The 15282-nt window shown below is 38.1% G+C and overlaps 2 protein-coding genes and 2 long non-coding RNA genes across 4 annotated transcripts; 3 read left to right on the forward strand and 1 right to left on the reverse strand.

Annotated features, from left to right (window-relative positions):
* The first annotated feature begins 3357 nt into the window (after positions 1 to 3357).
* LOC5517025 lies at positions 3358 to 7205 on the forward strand. Its single transcript, XR_004297331.2, has 4 exons — positions 3358 to 3498; positions 4574 to 4671; positions 5374 to 5450; positions 6415 to 7205. It is a non-coding gene; the product is annotated as an uncharacterized LOC5517025 (long non-coding RNA).
* Positions 7206 to 7436: 231 nt separating this feature from the next.
* LOC125561280 lies at positions 7437 to 8132 on the reverse strand. Its single transcript, XR_007307311.1, has 2 exons — positions 7910 to 8132; positions 7437 to 7546 (listed from the first exon to the last, which is right to left on the reverse strand). It is a non-coding gene; the product is annotated as an uncharacterized LOC125561280 (long non-coding RNA).
* Positions 8133 to 8505: 373 nt separating this feature from the next.
* Positions 8506 to 11802, forward strand: LOC5517024 (UDP-N-acetylglucosamine 1-carboxyvinyltransferase). Its single transcript, XM_001637065.3, has 3 exons — positions 8506 to 8548; positions 9353 to 10578; positions 11563 to 11802. Exons 2-3 carry the CDS (start codon positions 9399 to 9401, stop codon positions 11667 to 11669), a joined length of 1287 nt encoding a protein of 428 aa, XP_001637115.1. The 5' UTR covers positions 8506 to 8548; positions 9353 to 9398; the 3' UTR covers positions 11670 to 11802.
* A 72-nt stretch (positions 11803 to 11874) lies between these two features.
* On the forward strand, positions 11875 to 15119 carry LOC5517023 (transmembrane protein 267). The gene is made up of 2 exons (XM_001637064.3): positions 11875 to 12308; positions 13676 to 15119. The coding sequence occupies exons 1-2, from the start codon at positions 12000 to 12002 to the stop codon at positions 14003 to 14005; spliced, it is 639 nt and encodes a 212-aa protein (XP_001637114.1). The 5' UTR covers positions 11875 to 11999; the 3' UTR covers positions 14006 to 15119.
* The last annotated feature ends 163 nt before the right edge of the window (positions 15120 to 15282 follow it).

The raw sequence follows: 15282 nt of genomic DNA on the forward strand, positions 1-15282 counted from the left end.
TTTTGTAATAGTGAAAACATAATTATAGTTGATATATATTGATATATTTGATATTATTTACTATCATTATATCTGATTATTTATAGTTGCAATTGATACATATTGATATGATTTTCAGTTGTTACGTACCATAAAATAAAATGAGATTGTTTAGATATAGACGTCTGATTTACAGTGATATGATATTATACAAATAGAAGTTGTAGACTATAATGTCCGATGTGACATACAGGTATCTGCTGATTAATCATTCATATGTACATGGATGCATTTCTTTCTGTTGAGGGTTTGAATGTCAAACCTTTTCCTGGCTGATACCAGACCCCTCTAGACAAGCTTCTTTTTATGAAGATTGATAGTTTCGGTAGGGGTGTGGGGTATGCTTCACCAGAATTTTTTTATATTTCCAGCTCATAAGGGGGCTGGAAATGCAATAAAACATTATTATTCACAGGCCAATGGACCATTTGGTGCCTTGAGCTTGATTCACGATTTTTTTTAGCTTGATGTACGAATTTTTTTGTGTGTGTGTATGGTCGGCCTGCATGATTTTTTTTCCTTTTTTTTCCCTTGCACGAATTTATTTATTTATTTATTTTGCTTTTTGCCCACCCCCCCCCCCCCCATCACTTTTCTAATGGTCCATGTCAAGGCTCAAATAGTAGAAAAAGTATTTTGTTAGTGTGATAACGTTCTAATAAAACGCAAAATGAGGTCCTAAAGGGCTGCTACTCCGAGTGGGGTCCAGTCCCCTCCGGGGTACCACAGGGTACCAATGATCCAGAATGTAATTCCCCACACTTATGGAAGTACGTAGACGACACCACGGTCTCCGAAGTGGTATTGAAAGGGGAATTAAGCAGCGCTCAGGGGTTGGCCAACGACATCATTGAGTGGTCCCACGACAATAGAGTAGTCCTTAATCCTGATAAATGCAAAGAGATAAGAATTTCGTTTGCGCGCTCGCCTCGACCTTTCGATGCCATTACCATCGAGGGAAAGGAGCTTGAGGTCGTCAAAAGCACGAAATTATTAAGGCTCACAATAAGCGATTACTTGTAGTGGAACGCTCATGTGAACGAGGTAGTCGAGCAAAAAGCTATACTTTTTAATCCAACTAAAAAGGGCTCGGCTACCTCCCTCAGACTTATCTTTATTTACAGAGCTTGCATTCGTTCGGCCGTCGACTATGCGGTACCGGTTTTTCATAACTCCCTGCCGCATTACCTAAAAAATGAGCCCGAACGTATCGAGAAAAGGGCGCTATCTATAATTTTGCCCCGTACGAGCTACGATGGTGCTTGTGATTTGTTGGGCATAACACCATTAGAAGTGCACCAAGGCCTAATTTGCAGCAAGCTCTTCGACGAAATAGTTTCCGATCCGAATCATAAACTAAAAAGCTTGCTGCCTCCATCAAACGTTTCAAGCCATAACCTTAGGAAAAAACGGCCCTTTGCCTTGCCCCGCCTCAAAACAAACAGAGCCATGAATTCTTTTACATTCTCGATGGCCAACAAATCTTAAATGGAGAGTATATATGGTTTTTATAGATTATGATTGATTTTATATAGGATGAACTTTATCACGTTTTTTAAATTTTTATATTTTATATTTATTATTGTATATAGTTCAATTTATTATAGTTGTAATATAGTATCTATTGTTTTGTAAATGCCTAATTCAGCCTATGGGCTGCTACGCAATTTTTCCTAATAAACTATCTATCTAAAATCATTCTATGTGAAACTAACCACCATCATATAAAAAGCTTAAAATATCGATTATGCAATTCATGGTGCATATCAAGAAAATTTAGCCAAAAATTGTCGTTTTTGACAAACACGGTCACTTCCATACAAGGAAACTAATATATTCCTTATTTGGAAAAACTGCATGATTCTTGTCATTTTTAAGGTTGCCGTAAAGCAGGTGCTTCGTAAACTTTATGAATTGTAATCAGAAGAGATTACAATTGGTCACAGTCACTGTGACCATCCTTGGTCAATGGAGAAAGTATCTGAAATGAAACCAAGATTCCTCGGACCAGTCCCTCAAAACGACAAGGTTTTCTGCATATGTATCATCTGTTTATACACTGAAATTTAAAAACACTTTTAAGAAAATTTCCAGCCTCGATTAAAAAATAAGACAGTCCCAGACTCGCGTACTCCCTCTTCCGCTGGGTCCCCGCGAGGATGGCAGGCCCGTGGCCTGGAGTTTTAAAATTTTAGTTTTGGGTTAATTATTACCCATAGGATTTTCAAGTAAATTTTATGGGGAATGAACAAACACACTTTGTAATACCGGATACATTTTGTAATGAAATTGACGCACTTTGTCATACCTGAAACACTTTGTAATAAAGTCTAGAATTTCCGTTTTATCAAATTTATTTAAATTTATTTTGAATGTATTTTATTTCTCAATCGCCATATTTTGATTTCTGAAATGAAATGAGAATTGAATTTCAGATCTGGTAACATTCCCGTGATCATCTTTGTAAACAAAGCAACTTAACATACCGAAGCTGTCTGTAAAACTACTTTTGAAAATGCTGATGAAAATCCTTGGGTGCGTCAGATTTTATAACAAAGTGCGTCAGTAGAGTGTATGAGACTCTACACTTTAAATCGCACGATTTATGATTTTTAGAAGCTATATTAAGGTTGGAGACCCCCACCCGTGCCCCTGTGCCAAGAAAAATATGAACTCTAGAATATGAAACGCTCATAAGAAATTCGAGGAGAATAGGTATTCACAGTATTTTATGAAACCTCAGACCAAAAAGCATCCTAGATTTGCGTGCATTTCAATTTAGCTTGCTTTTGTTTTCTGTTCACAAAAATTTCAATTTCATGCACGTGCGTGACTGTAGACCTAGGTCGTAGTGTGCTGCACATGATGACGAAATCACTACATTACTATAGCAACACACCTATTCCCAAGAGAGGAAAGCTTGAAAAAGACCCCGATATTTTTCAGTTAACATCTCAGCGAGCTGTGCGTGGCGTAACCGACTAAGACAGGGCTGGGATCCTGGTTATTGCCTCCCCATTAATGCGCGGGTACCTCAGGTTCCTTTGTGTTGTACAGTTCGTTAGATAGCGGTGCTGGGGCCGAAATCTCCAGCCTAGCCGTAAAGCTTTATGCTGCCATACGGCGTTTCAGCGTATGTCTGAAAGTATGGTCTATTTTTTTTCTCATTTTACCTAATCTGGACGAGGTTCGTGTCTCGGCCATGTCTCGGTCATTTTTTTTTCATTGTTTACATTTACTATCAGTAATTTTCATCGTATTATTATTTTTCCATGTCGTCTTTACGCAGCAGTAAATGATATTTACTAAGAATTTTTTACTAAGAATATTTACTTAGAATATTTACTAAGAATGCCGGGTAAAATGTCCGTCATATTACTGGGGACTGGGGCGAGCTTTCGTTTCTTCCGCAAAAAAAATGTCGAAGCGAAGCCAAGCGAAGGTGCTGATCGAATATTGGTGAGAATTTTTCAATTTCTTTATCTGATTGTGCCCTACACACCCTGCAACTTTTTTTAACTGTCATATAGCTATATTTTACACAGAGATCAATTGTATGAAAACGAGTTCTAATGTTTTGATGTTATTGTTTGGATCCTTGGCCTAGGTTGCCAGAAAGATACAAGAAATTTAAAGTTAATATGAATGTAAAAATTGCATGAAATATATTAAGCTTAAGGGATCTGCTTAAGTATTCTGCGATTGGATGTTACTTTTATGGCCATGTTTCACTCTTAGGGAGATGTAATGTCTTTCTGGCGTCATGTTTGGCGTCTAATTGCCTTTCTCAAACCGCCTCTTTGCACTCTTATTACTTACTTTCTGAATATAAATTTAAAGGAATTCAGCTCATCTTGTAATTTACTCTGTATCTATTAGGTTGTTGAAAAAATAGTTTTGTTTTATTACTTTAAACGCATAGTGTCATATCTTAGGTATGTTCAACATTTTTGCTTAGTCATTTCAAAGGAAATGTCGTTGTGAAGCTAAGGATAAAATATCAATTGAATTTAAATTACTTTCCTCTCATTGATGATGGCAGTTTTCCAGCATAAATTTGTATTGAATTTAAATTACTTACTTAAATTACTTAGTTTTCCAAAAGTGGGAAAAAATTAAAGCTCATGAAAGCAATTTTTTGAAAAATAAAATTTCCTCTTAATTCAGGATCAGTGATCCTTCTGACAGTTATTATGATTTTGAGTATTTGCTAGCTTATGTTCAGAATTTGGATCTATGAATTTCATCGTAGCTTTCATTAAAACCTGGGAATTCTATTGCATCTCATTGGCCAACTAATTGATTGATGGCTTCCAATCCAAGAGATATATTACTGATTATTATTATTTATTATTGTGGCGGACCCAGGGTAAGGGGGTATTTCAAGTGTCCTCTTTGGTTGAAATTCAGAAGAAATATATGGGAGCCAAAATCCACAATATAGCTCCTTCCATATGCTTTATGTGTTGATGCCCACCCCTTATCTGCCACTGGTAAGGCAGCTTTCTTTTCAATGTCAATGTTTCTGTTTTAGTGGTGGATGAGGGTACTATCCACGCTTTCAGGGTCTGCGGGATGAGATTCTTGCGGAGTGCCCTGAAGCACAGGTGGAGGGTAAAGTGGGAAGATCAGGTAAGTTTTATTGGAACCAGCTTACACTTGGATAATTTAGACTCCCCCTAACTCAAAGACACTTTTGAATTCTTTATGTAAGAACTAATTTTGATTTTGAGTATTCAAGAGCTCTCACTGAGTACTCCAAACTATTAAAACAAGAGCTCTCACTAAGTAATCCAAACTACTAAAAGCAATAGCTCTCACTTAGTACTAAAACTACTAAAAACAAGAGCTCTCACTATGTACTCTACTAAAAACAAGAGCTCTCACTGAGTACTCCAAACTACTAAAAACAAGAGCTCTTACTAAGTACTCCAAACTACTAAAACTGCTTCTCACTTCTGTCAATCAAGTTTGGAATTTGTACAGTAATTGAAACATGTTGTACCTCTGAATAGTCTACACATTTCTATGTTATGGCAAGATCAGAAGTAATCTGTGTGGGGAGGCCAATGAAAACAGTGCAATCTTATAGACTGACGAATGCCTAAATTTTTATTGTATGGAATTTATGAGTACAAGTGTGCAGATCACTTAGAATCTTGTAAGATTTAATAGGATAACTTCCCACCCAATCACTTGGCCACTGTCTCTTGGGCATCCCCTCCTCCCGCATCTACTTTTCACTCAAGCAGACCTTCCTGTCAGGTGTGCTGGATCTGCTTAGCCCCCCTCCCCTCTTGAATGTGGTTTACATGCCTGGTATATTTTCAACAGGTTCTTTTGAGGTAACCATCAATGGAAAAGAAGTATTTTCAAAGCTAAAACAGGGGGGATTTCCAGTTTGTGATGAGGTAAAAAATCTTTTAGCTGCAACTTAAAGATACTAATATTAAGTATTTTAAAATGCAGTTATAAGTTTTGAGAAGATACATGATCCAGTATGCATTAGCTATATATTAGCTGTACCTGAATACAATACTCCAAGTATTGTATTTATTGTTCTGGTACGAGATCGCGACAGTTTGGGCTTTTTGATTCTAGCTTTACCTGAAATATATGTATTGCAATACAAGCAGTACTGATGTGAGATTTTGTGAAATCTCATATCACAAACACCATTAGTATATACAAAAGCCAGCCACTAGTGAATGCAAACAGTTAAAAGACACTGAAGAATAGAAGGACCTAGATTACGCTATAAGTATTTTTCAAGAAACCCACTATTTACTTAGGATAGAATCATTGTTCCATATGTAGGAGGCTACAGTCAAACTTCACCATGTGTGACACTAAAACTGATTTTTGACATTAACAAACTGATTTTTGACATTAACAAAAAATCTGTACATCCTAGATTCATAGCATGAACATGAGCATCTACTCTAGAATTTATTTATTTTGCAAAAAAAATTGAATTATGGATTTAAAAAAGTGCAAAATTATATTGTCCTCTTTAATGGAAATAATTGAAAACTAACCACTTGCTGATTTTGATGCGATATGTCTTATTTGTCAGCACATTTTTTTGTTATGTAGTTATTCATATTATGACACCTAGGGTGAAAGAGGATGCAAAATGTTGCCTTTTAAAAAGTGCGCTTACAGATTTAAGCCAATGCATAAGCTGCACATGTAATTGATGACATTGTCCTTTTAATTATGAGATATTTAGGAGTGTAAGTCAATGTATTTTGGTTTTGACATACAGTAGTAGCTAGACCTTTGTGTGTCATTTAATGTGAAAGAAAATTATGTTTTAAAAAAGCAAGAAAGTGTCAGTCTCTTCACTAACTTGTCATTGCTTTTGTTCCTCAGGTTGTCAATTCAGTCATAGAGGCATGCAAAGGCTTAGACCCTCCACATGTTGAGGAAGTTGATAAATCTGGCTGTTCTATCCAATAAAATGCAACAAATCTAAGCTCTACATTTATAGCATATGCAATAATGGGCCCTGATGTCTGTTATTGTTTTTTTTGTAACTGAATGTTATTAAATTCTAAATATAAAAAAGGTCAGAAATTTTAATACACTCAGAGATACATTTCACTGTACAGTCTTGTACACTACATTTTGCCATCCATTCCATGCAGTAATTTATTTCTTTTCCTTGGTTTTCTATTTATTTGGAATGTGTAGTTCCAGTAAATCATGGAGGGGGTCGGAGGTATAACCTCCCCCCCCCCCCCCCCCATCCCTTTGAAATTTCCAACCCCATGGAAAAAAATAAATACAGTAACTGTTAAGGAAAAAGGACATTCCCTGCCCTCTGGAAATTCCTGGCCGTTTGAACCCCCCGGAGATGGATATTTTCTGGAACTACACAATTCACATTTAAATTTGTTCTATGCTATGAATGAATGTAGATTTTTATTGACACACTGCTCTTTCATGGGCTGATGATTGTCTTCAAGATTTAGTGACGGTTTGTTGGGTGTGTAGAATGAAGGCTATCATATAAACAGGAGTCTATTGGCTCTTGAAGTGATATCTGGATGTAGAGACATGCCCTCATTTCACACTATTTTGTAAGAATATGATACCCATGGCAAGAAAGCGTGTTTATGGAATATAATCTTATTATTACAAATAAACAATTATTATTTGTATCACTTGTTCTCGTGTGTGCTGTTTTTCAAGGTGTAGACCCAACAGAGCTGCCTCCTCACCTTTGATGTGTTGCAAAGAAAAAGCGCACGGCATAAGAGCGTCTCAAAAGAAAAAAGAAAGAAAAAACAGATTTGGGTTTCTTGTGGAAAATGTGTGAATTTAGTGTTTCTAGAAGGGGGGTATTTTGGGCGCTTAATTGAGTTTTTGCAGTAAACACGAAAACAGACGAATTCTATTTTATCCCCTCCTGTTTATTGTCCGCGCGTCTTATTTTCTTCATGAACAGCTTGACATCCTGTTCCCCTGGCAACGGCGTTCATCACAGTTTCCGGTTTGGGTTCTGCTTAAAATTATGAAAACACTTATGTCAATACATTAAATGCTATTCGCTCGACTTTTTTAAGGGTTATGATCTGTTTGGTCTCTTATCGAACTCAATGTTATCATTCTTTTATTTCAAGAGATTAATAAAGATACTTCAGTTATTGATCATTTTGGTTAGGCATATAATATATATAAATACGCAATATATGCATATGCAATATATATAAATACGGTTGTCTGATAAAGGCTGGAACAAGACAATCGCCAAATCGAAATGCAATTTAACTCATAAGATACTGAAGATTTTAATTGAAGGTGTAAAAATGAAATTGATAGCTATCTTTTTTTAAGTACATCTGGACCGCTTTATATTACTCACTGTTGTTTTATTTTGGTAGCAGCATCAATAAGCCTTCTGACCCTCTCCCATCGAAGCCCCCTCTCTTTATATTATAAAATATTTAAGGTATTATTTCGAATCAATGTGGGGAAGCTGATCAAGATATTTAGATACCTTTATTCCTCATACAACCATTATTATTCATGGGTATTCAAAAACCTGATAAGCTCTCAGTTGTAAACTCTTACGATGAAGCAACGTATGCTTCGTGGCCGAGCGGGGCATGGACACTAGATGCCAAGCAGCGCGCGGTATCTACAAATCCCTAGCTAGGTGTGCATCTAAAAATGAGGACAACTAGAGTCCAAGGGATTTTAACTCTAGTTTTACTTCTTTTTTAATGCTGGATGTAGTTTTCTGTGTTGTTGTGCAAAGATGGAGAGCAAAGCCCTTAAAGTTTCCGCGTTAATTGCTTGCGCTTGGACTCGCGTCACGCGTCTTAGACGCAACTTTGGAGTGATCATAATGATCTGACAAACAAATTTTAAGCTTATAGCATTGTATAAAAATTTTAAAGCGTCCTCAGTTTGTATTACAATGGGAGTCATGGAAACGCGTATAAGAGAAGACGCGACGTGTTGCAGGCAACAGACGCCGCGACATCGCCGCGAACGCAAGGTACGTCTTACTTCCTCTGGCAGGAATAATTCCTCTTTGATAGTTATCTTAGGATTTTAAGATACCCAATGGAGCTGCTTATGCAAGTAATAAAATGATACTACTACTGTCTAGCTTGCGTGATTGCGAAGAAGGCGTGACAAGTCACATGTGGGCTGAGCTTTTTCCGAAAATCATCAGCTAGGTTTTTCCTTCAGTACATTTGTACACAATTCGAAAGCTTATTGATTACTCGCATTGACGATTTTTTAGCACAAAAGACAAGTGATTTAGGCAAAAAAAAAAGAGCTATAGCTTGAAGAGACTCTAAGCGACTCTATTAGTGACTACTAAGGTTGTTTTTGAAAAGGTTGTTATTATATGTCACGCACAGCAAAGTGAAAAAGTTTTTTCTATAGTCTTTTTTCAATTAATTTCTTTGTTTTTAGTTAGAAAATAAATGAATTACTTAAATCTGAACATTTTATTAATAAAAAAAAAGGTAACGGATGACCCTGCCCTGTAACTAATGCCACGAGTTCCACAGTTTGGTAAACAAAAGCGATATGCAGTAGAACAATGGCAAAACAATATGACCACGTGGCTATTAGGGATCACTGCAATCAAAATCTCAAAAGGTGTCAATTAAGTTTGTACTTAAAAGCCTAATCTTTAAAAACCATTAGAGATTACCTGCTGACCTAGATCATAAGTGTTTTTCCCTTATTTAAAATAAAGCGCTATAAATGTACAATTAAAATAATTTCTGATGCTACTGCTTTCTGCCTTGGTATTTCCTCTTATTTCCACGCTATTACTTTCCAGGACATTAGAATTTCTCGCTTTTCAAAACGTTTGCCTTTCTCCAAGCATGAGTCAGCTGCACGTCAGAGGGGGTTATCCCCTCAGGGGAACTATCCGTATCCCCGGTGCCAAGAACGCAGCATTGCCTTTGATGGCCGCGAGCCTTCTGACCACCAAACCAGTCCGTCTCACAAACATCCCTAAAGTAACCGACGTCAACGCCATGGCAGTCATTCTGCAATCTCATGGGGTCGCTGTGGAGTGGAGACCGGACGATAGTCTCGTTCTTGATGCTCGCAATGCGCAAGGGATACCATCAATCTCTAGTACGTATGCGCCGATTCGTAGCTCTATTTTCACTCTTGGTCCCGCCATGGGGAGATTTGGTGAGGCTATGATCCAAGTGCCCGGAGGTTGTCAAATTAGCCAGGGTGGCCGTCCAATTGACCTGCATTTTTACGCAATGCGCAAGCTAGGAGCCATCGTGGACGAGGAAAGTGGTCTTGTGAAGACCAATGGCAATCGTTTACGCGGAGCACGCATCACATTCGACAAGGTGTCCGTCGGCGCAACAATAAACGCGCTGATGGCGGCTTGCCTTGTGCAGGGGAAAACGATTCTCGAAAATGCGGCCATGGAAGCAGAAATCGATGACTTGGTGTGCATGCTGCGAAAGATGGGAGCCCAGATTGATAAGAATCGCGATACAAAGACATGGTTTATCACCGGCGTAAGCAGTCTTCATGGAGCAGACCACGGAGTGGTGCCGGACCGCATCGTTGCCGGGACGTATGCTGTAGCTGCAGTCATGACAGGAGGAGAATTAACGTTGACACTTGGCCCTTGCCCTGTCCCTGCCTTGATGGGATGCGTGCTGACATGCCTGAGGGCTGCAGGAGCAGAGGTGATGGAGTTAGCGGAAGGCATTAGGGTGCGCGGTGGAAGACGGCCACGCTCAGTGTCAATCACCACATCCCCATACCCTGGGTTTCCCACTGACATGCAGCCCCAGTGGATGGCTTTGATGTGCATGGCGCAAGGGTCTTGTGAAGTGAAGGAAACGATTTTCGACCACCGATTCCAGCATGTCAAAGAGCTCAGAAAGCTGGGTGCGAATCTGGAATGCACAGGCAAGAACGTGGTTCGCGTTCAAGGAGTCGATCTATCCTTGATGCAGCCTTCACTTGTCCAGGCAACGGATCTTCGTGCCGCTGCAGCTCTACTTCTTGTAGGTTTGGCAATACCAGGTAATACCATGTATTAACTAGGTGGTGATGGTGAACTATTTATATAAAGATCAATACCACAGATCACAGCCACCACACCACTATCATTATATATTTTTCATCTTTATCAGAATTTCAATACCATCACCATAATTATTTTCAACAGCAGCAGTAGCATTGTTCTTTGCTTGCCACAACCCCCATCCCCTCACCCCAACACGCACACAACAAGCGGTGTAAGGATTAGGGATAGGGAATAATAATCAGTGAATTTTACACCTTGTTATATTATACCAGGAAAGTGATTATACTTTGTAGTATATTTATGCCTACCCACACCACCCCACCCCCATTCCACAAATCCTTAAACAAATCACCATATGATTATCATGCTATTATTACGATGATCAGATCAGATCAGCACATCATATTCATCGTCAATAAACTCCCTCCTTTTATTGTCTATGCAGCATTTGAACCACCATTATGATTGTGTCGTCATAACTTTCTCGTTATCTTATAAACGGGCATCGTTCGCTGTCGCACATCCTCAGAGAGATTCAAAGCTAGAATTCGTCTTCCTCACTACTTTCCACAACTCCCACTACTTCCCAGAACTCTTTGTCCAGATGAAAAAGGCTGTTATCAGCCTCCGTTTCACGCGCACGTCGCAAAGAGTGGGAAGTAGCACAATCTCTGTATTTGTGCCTATTGAAAGACAAAAAAGTGAAAAATGAAAAATAACTTGCTAAAAAGAAAAAAATGCACGTCAGTATTGTGTTTACTTTCACGTCTTTTTAACAAGTTGCTTTTTATTTTTCACAAACTTTTTTTTCGCCCTATGTTTACTGTAAATACCAGTAGGGATAAGTAAAGAGCTTGGGCTACCTGTGGATTTTAGCAGCAGCAATGTGGAGTTTTCTCGAGTTTCTCGCCCAGAGCACTTCGTTTGGCGACGCATGCGCAGAAATAAGAAGGGCTCTGATCGACATTCGTTTGTTGCAGGCGAAACCGTTATTCAGGATATTCATCACCTCGAGCGCGGATACGAGGATGTCGTCAGAGTTCTGAGCGCTTGTGGCGCCCGTTTGGAAAAGAAAACCGCCCCTTGAGGAAACCGGATAAAACGTTCAGTTAGAACAGAGGGCTTGCTTTAGGCTAGGAAAAGTTGAACTTTTAGATTCTGTGTGCTTATTAATCAAAACCAGGAACTGTGTTTTCGTAAAATAAACAAAAATTTTGGTAGATTGTCTATTTGACTGGGATTTGACTTCGGGTTCCCTGTGGACTAGTGCTCATTCTCACTCCTCTCAGTAGTAAAACAAAATGGTGGACGGTCAGAGGGATTACTGCTATTGGGTTTGCATTGGTTTTAACCTAAAACCCGAAGTTATATTCCGATTATCAAGATGTACTTTGAAATTTTAAATAATTAATCAATAATGCCTTGGTTCTGGGAAGGCTTTGGGTTTTTCTCCGTATTCAAAAAGATTATTCATATACTCCCATATCTCATGCTGGCTTCCGTTTGTCTCGTTTGTGATTGGCTGATAACCGTGCCGATAATCCACAATACAGACCCGAGTAGAGCATTAATGGATAACTTGGCTCATGGTTTCATCGCTGGTATTAGCTGGCTTATCGTTGTTGGCATTTCAAGAGAAGGAATCATTCAGTCACTCGGATGCTCTGTACTGTCATGTGCGATTGATGTCGACCATTTCTTCCTCGCACGTTCATGGAACTTGAAGGTAAAGTCTAAAACTTTCTGGTATAGGGGGGGGGGGGGGGGGAGGGCTGATAAAACAGTTTGATGTCCCATAAAGGATTGAGAAAATAACTGTTTATTTTGAATCGTTGGACTGTTTTCAGTTCGAATGTTACTGTGAATGCACGATCAAAACAGCCTTCACATAACTTATCAAGCTATACCCACTGAATTTACAGGGCCATAAAGGTCATCAAAATACTGTGGAAGGGGCAGATACAAAAGACATTTAAGAAAACTGGGGGTATAGCAATGCTTTTTAGGAAAAAAATTGGGGGGGGGGGGGAGGTGGCCCCTAAAGGTGTCAGAGCACTGATTTGACAAATTCGTCATATAGTAATTCTTAATACCTAGTAATTTTAATTATTTAGTAATTATTAATCATTTAGCACTGAATTGTGCTTTAAATACTGAGATTAATGAATTTCATATTAAAAGCATTTGCCTATTAAGAAAACAATATATCACTTGGTCCCATGTGCTGGTGTCTCAGAACAGTTTCATCCTCTTTATTTGAAAAAGCAGAAGTCCTTTTAGCATTACCTTATTTTGTCAAATAAGCACCCCGGCACATAAAATTTTTTAACTCTCAGATGGGGTGCTTATTCTGGGGAAGGCGCTTATTTAAAATAGCAAATTTCGCACTAAAGGACAAAGAATGTTTTTATTTCTTTAAATATGAATTTTATACTACTGATATTTTCTTTTCTCTATATCATGATTAAAACGTGAAGTAGCTTTTTTCAATAATCTTTTATCTATGAAATATTTGTCTTTTTTTGTCTAGAGTCTATGAGCTCTAGTACTTTCTGAGAACTACATGTAAATGATAGTTACATAAATCCCGGGGAGGCACTTATTAATAGTTTTGTTTCAAAGGCATCACTTATTCTGGGGAGGCACTTATTAATAGTTTTGTTTCAAAGGCATCACTTATTCTGGGGAGGCACTTATTAATAGTTTTGTTTCAAAGGCATCACTTATTCTGGGGAGGCACTTATTAATAGTTTTGTTTCAAAGGCATCACTTATTCTGGGGAGGCACTTATTAATAGTTTTGTTTCAAAGGCATCACTTATTCTGGGGAGGCACTTATTAATAGTTTTGTTTCAAAGGCATCACTTATTCTGGGGAGGCACTTATTAATAGTTTTGTTTCAAAGGCATCACTTATTCCGGGGAGGCACTTATTAATAGTTTTGTTTCAAAGGCATCACTTATTCCGGGGAGGCACTTATTAATAGTTTTGTTTCAAAGGCATCACTTATTCCGGGGAGGCACTTATTTGAGTAAATATGGTATTTGTTATAATGACTTTATCAGTCACTAATTTTGTTTACTATGAATTTTAGGATGCGTTGTCCCTTACTCACCGTCCCCCACTTCATACAACAACTATAATCCTGCTTCTGGTGCCTTTACTGCAAACATGGTGTGCTCAACATGTGGTTTGTCTACACCTTCTTCCATACATGTTTACTATCTCTGTACTGTCACATCATTTGCGGGATGCTCAAAGGCGGGGATTGTGGTTCTGGCCAATAGGTAGTACCCCTTCCTTACCTTGCTGGCTCTATGTAACCTGTGTCATGCTTTTACCATTTGTGTTAAAAATTGTGATCAAAGCTGTCGAGAGCCTACCTGACAATGAAGAGCTAAAGAAATCACCAGTGCCTATATGATTACTCATCTAAGGTCAGTATTTTTTTTAAAGTAATATATGAAAAACGAGTGCGTGTTTCATCAGGGATTCCAAACACCGAGAGAGATGAAAACACGAGGCTGTCTGCGGCCGAGTGCTTTTATCGTTTCGAGGTGTTTCCTGATGAAACACGAAGCACAAGTTTTTTATATGGCTTTTGAAAGTTACATCAAAGAATGTCACGATGTAATCACAATTTTGCCCCAATTGTAAAAGGCGGCATGAACGGAACGCAAAACTGCTTTTCAAACTATCGACCTAACAATGCCGAGAAGTTTGTGTCCAATCACAACCTGCTTTTTCTCAAGAAAAATACAATAAGTACATTTCGTTATTTGTTATGTGACGCAAGCTCATTCATTCACGAGAGAAGCTTGAGCTATGGCCAAAGGTTTAGGGGCCAACCGTTTTCATTCTCCCAAGTGCTGAGAGGACAAAAAGACATTGATTAAAGCCAGAACCCAAAGTCTACAATGTACAGGAGTACAGGTTAGCAAAGTTCCCAATCTATTAGGGCCAGAAAGTAAAGTTTCTGAGAAGGAATAAACTGTCAATATTCAGAGTTTGGAGTCGGAGTTTAATTTAAGTAGACCAAGGCTTTAGTTCAATTTTACACTCTGCATCATTCATTTTCAAATTGTGAGGTTAACATAATTGTAAACGATAAAAAGGAGGACTACCTCGGAATGATTTGGTTTCCTTGATTTAACCAAATTCCCAACTGTGTAATTAAGATTATGATAAATAAAGTTGTCATTGATGTTATTGTTCTATATGGGTCACATGCATGGATCTTGATATCCAATGAGAACCCAGATGTCACTAGTGATGTTCATCTGGGTTCACATCGGGTATTAAGACCCATGCATGTGACCCATATCCTCTCCACTTATTGGCTAATGCCTGCATGAATAATTAATAAGTTTAAGAATAGCATATCATAACATAATTTGTTAGAATATTCCTATAAAAATGTTTGATCATCAAATCTTTAGAAAAATAAATCCTGTATAAAGTTTTAAAATCAGTAAAATCAGTTAAATGCAGGTTTACAAAAGTGACAAGAAATGACAAGTTATTTTGTGGGATACAAACGTTTGTGTCTGTTTCTTGCTGTATTTTATTATATGATGATATAGAATTGTATACTAGATGGTTCAATGATTTAACACAGATATGGGGTTGTTTTGGGGAAAAAGTTTGGTTCTGTTTGGCAGTAGTATTAAATTGGTGTTTGATAACAGATAGTCTTATTCA

This window comes from Nematostella vectensis, chromosome 3, assembly GCF_932526225.1.
Source record: "Nematostella vectensis chromosome 3, jaNemVect1.1, whole genome shotgun sequence".
Lineage (NCBI taxonomy): Eukaryota > Metazoa > Cnidaria > Anthozoa > Actiniaria > Edwardsiidae > Nematostella > Nematostella vectensis.

Excerpts from the sequence above, each read along its gene's own strand:
- LOC5517023 (XM_001637064.3), top strand. The coding sequence starts at position 12,000 with ATGCCTTGGTTCTGGGAAGGCTTTGGGTTTTTCTCCGTATTCAAAAAG. Across the intron at positions 12,309-13,675 it reads CACGTTCATGGAACTTGAAG|GATGCGTTGTCCCTTACTCA; the intron begins GTAAAGTCTAAA and ends TATGAATTTTAG.
- LOC5517024 (XM_001637065.3), top strand. The coding sequence starts at position 9,399 with ATGAGTCAGCTGCACGTCAGAGGGGGTTATCCCCTCAGGGGAACTATC. Across the intron at positions 10,579-11,562 it reads TGTAGGTTTGGCAATACCAG|GCGAAACCGTTATTCAGGAT; the intron begins GTAATACCATGT and ends CGTTTGTTGCAG.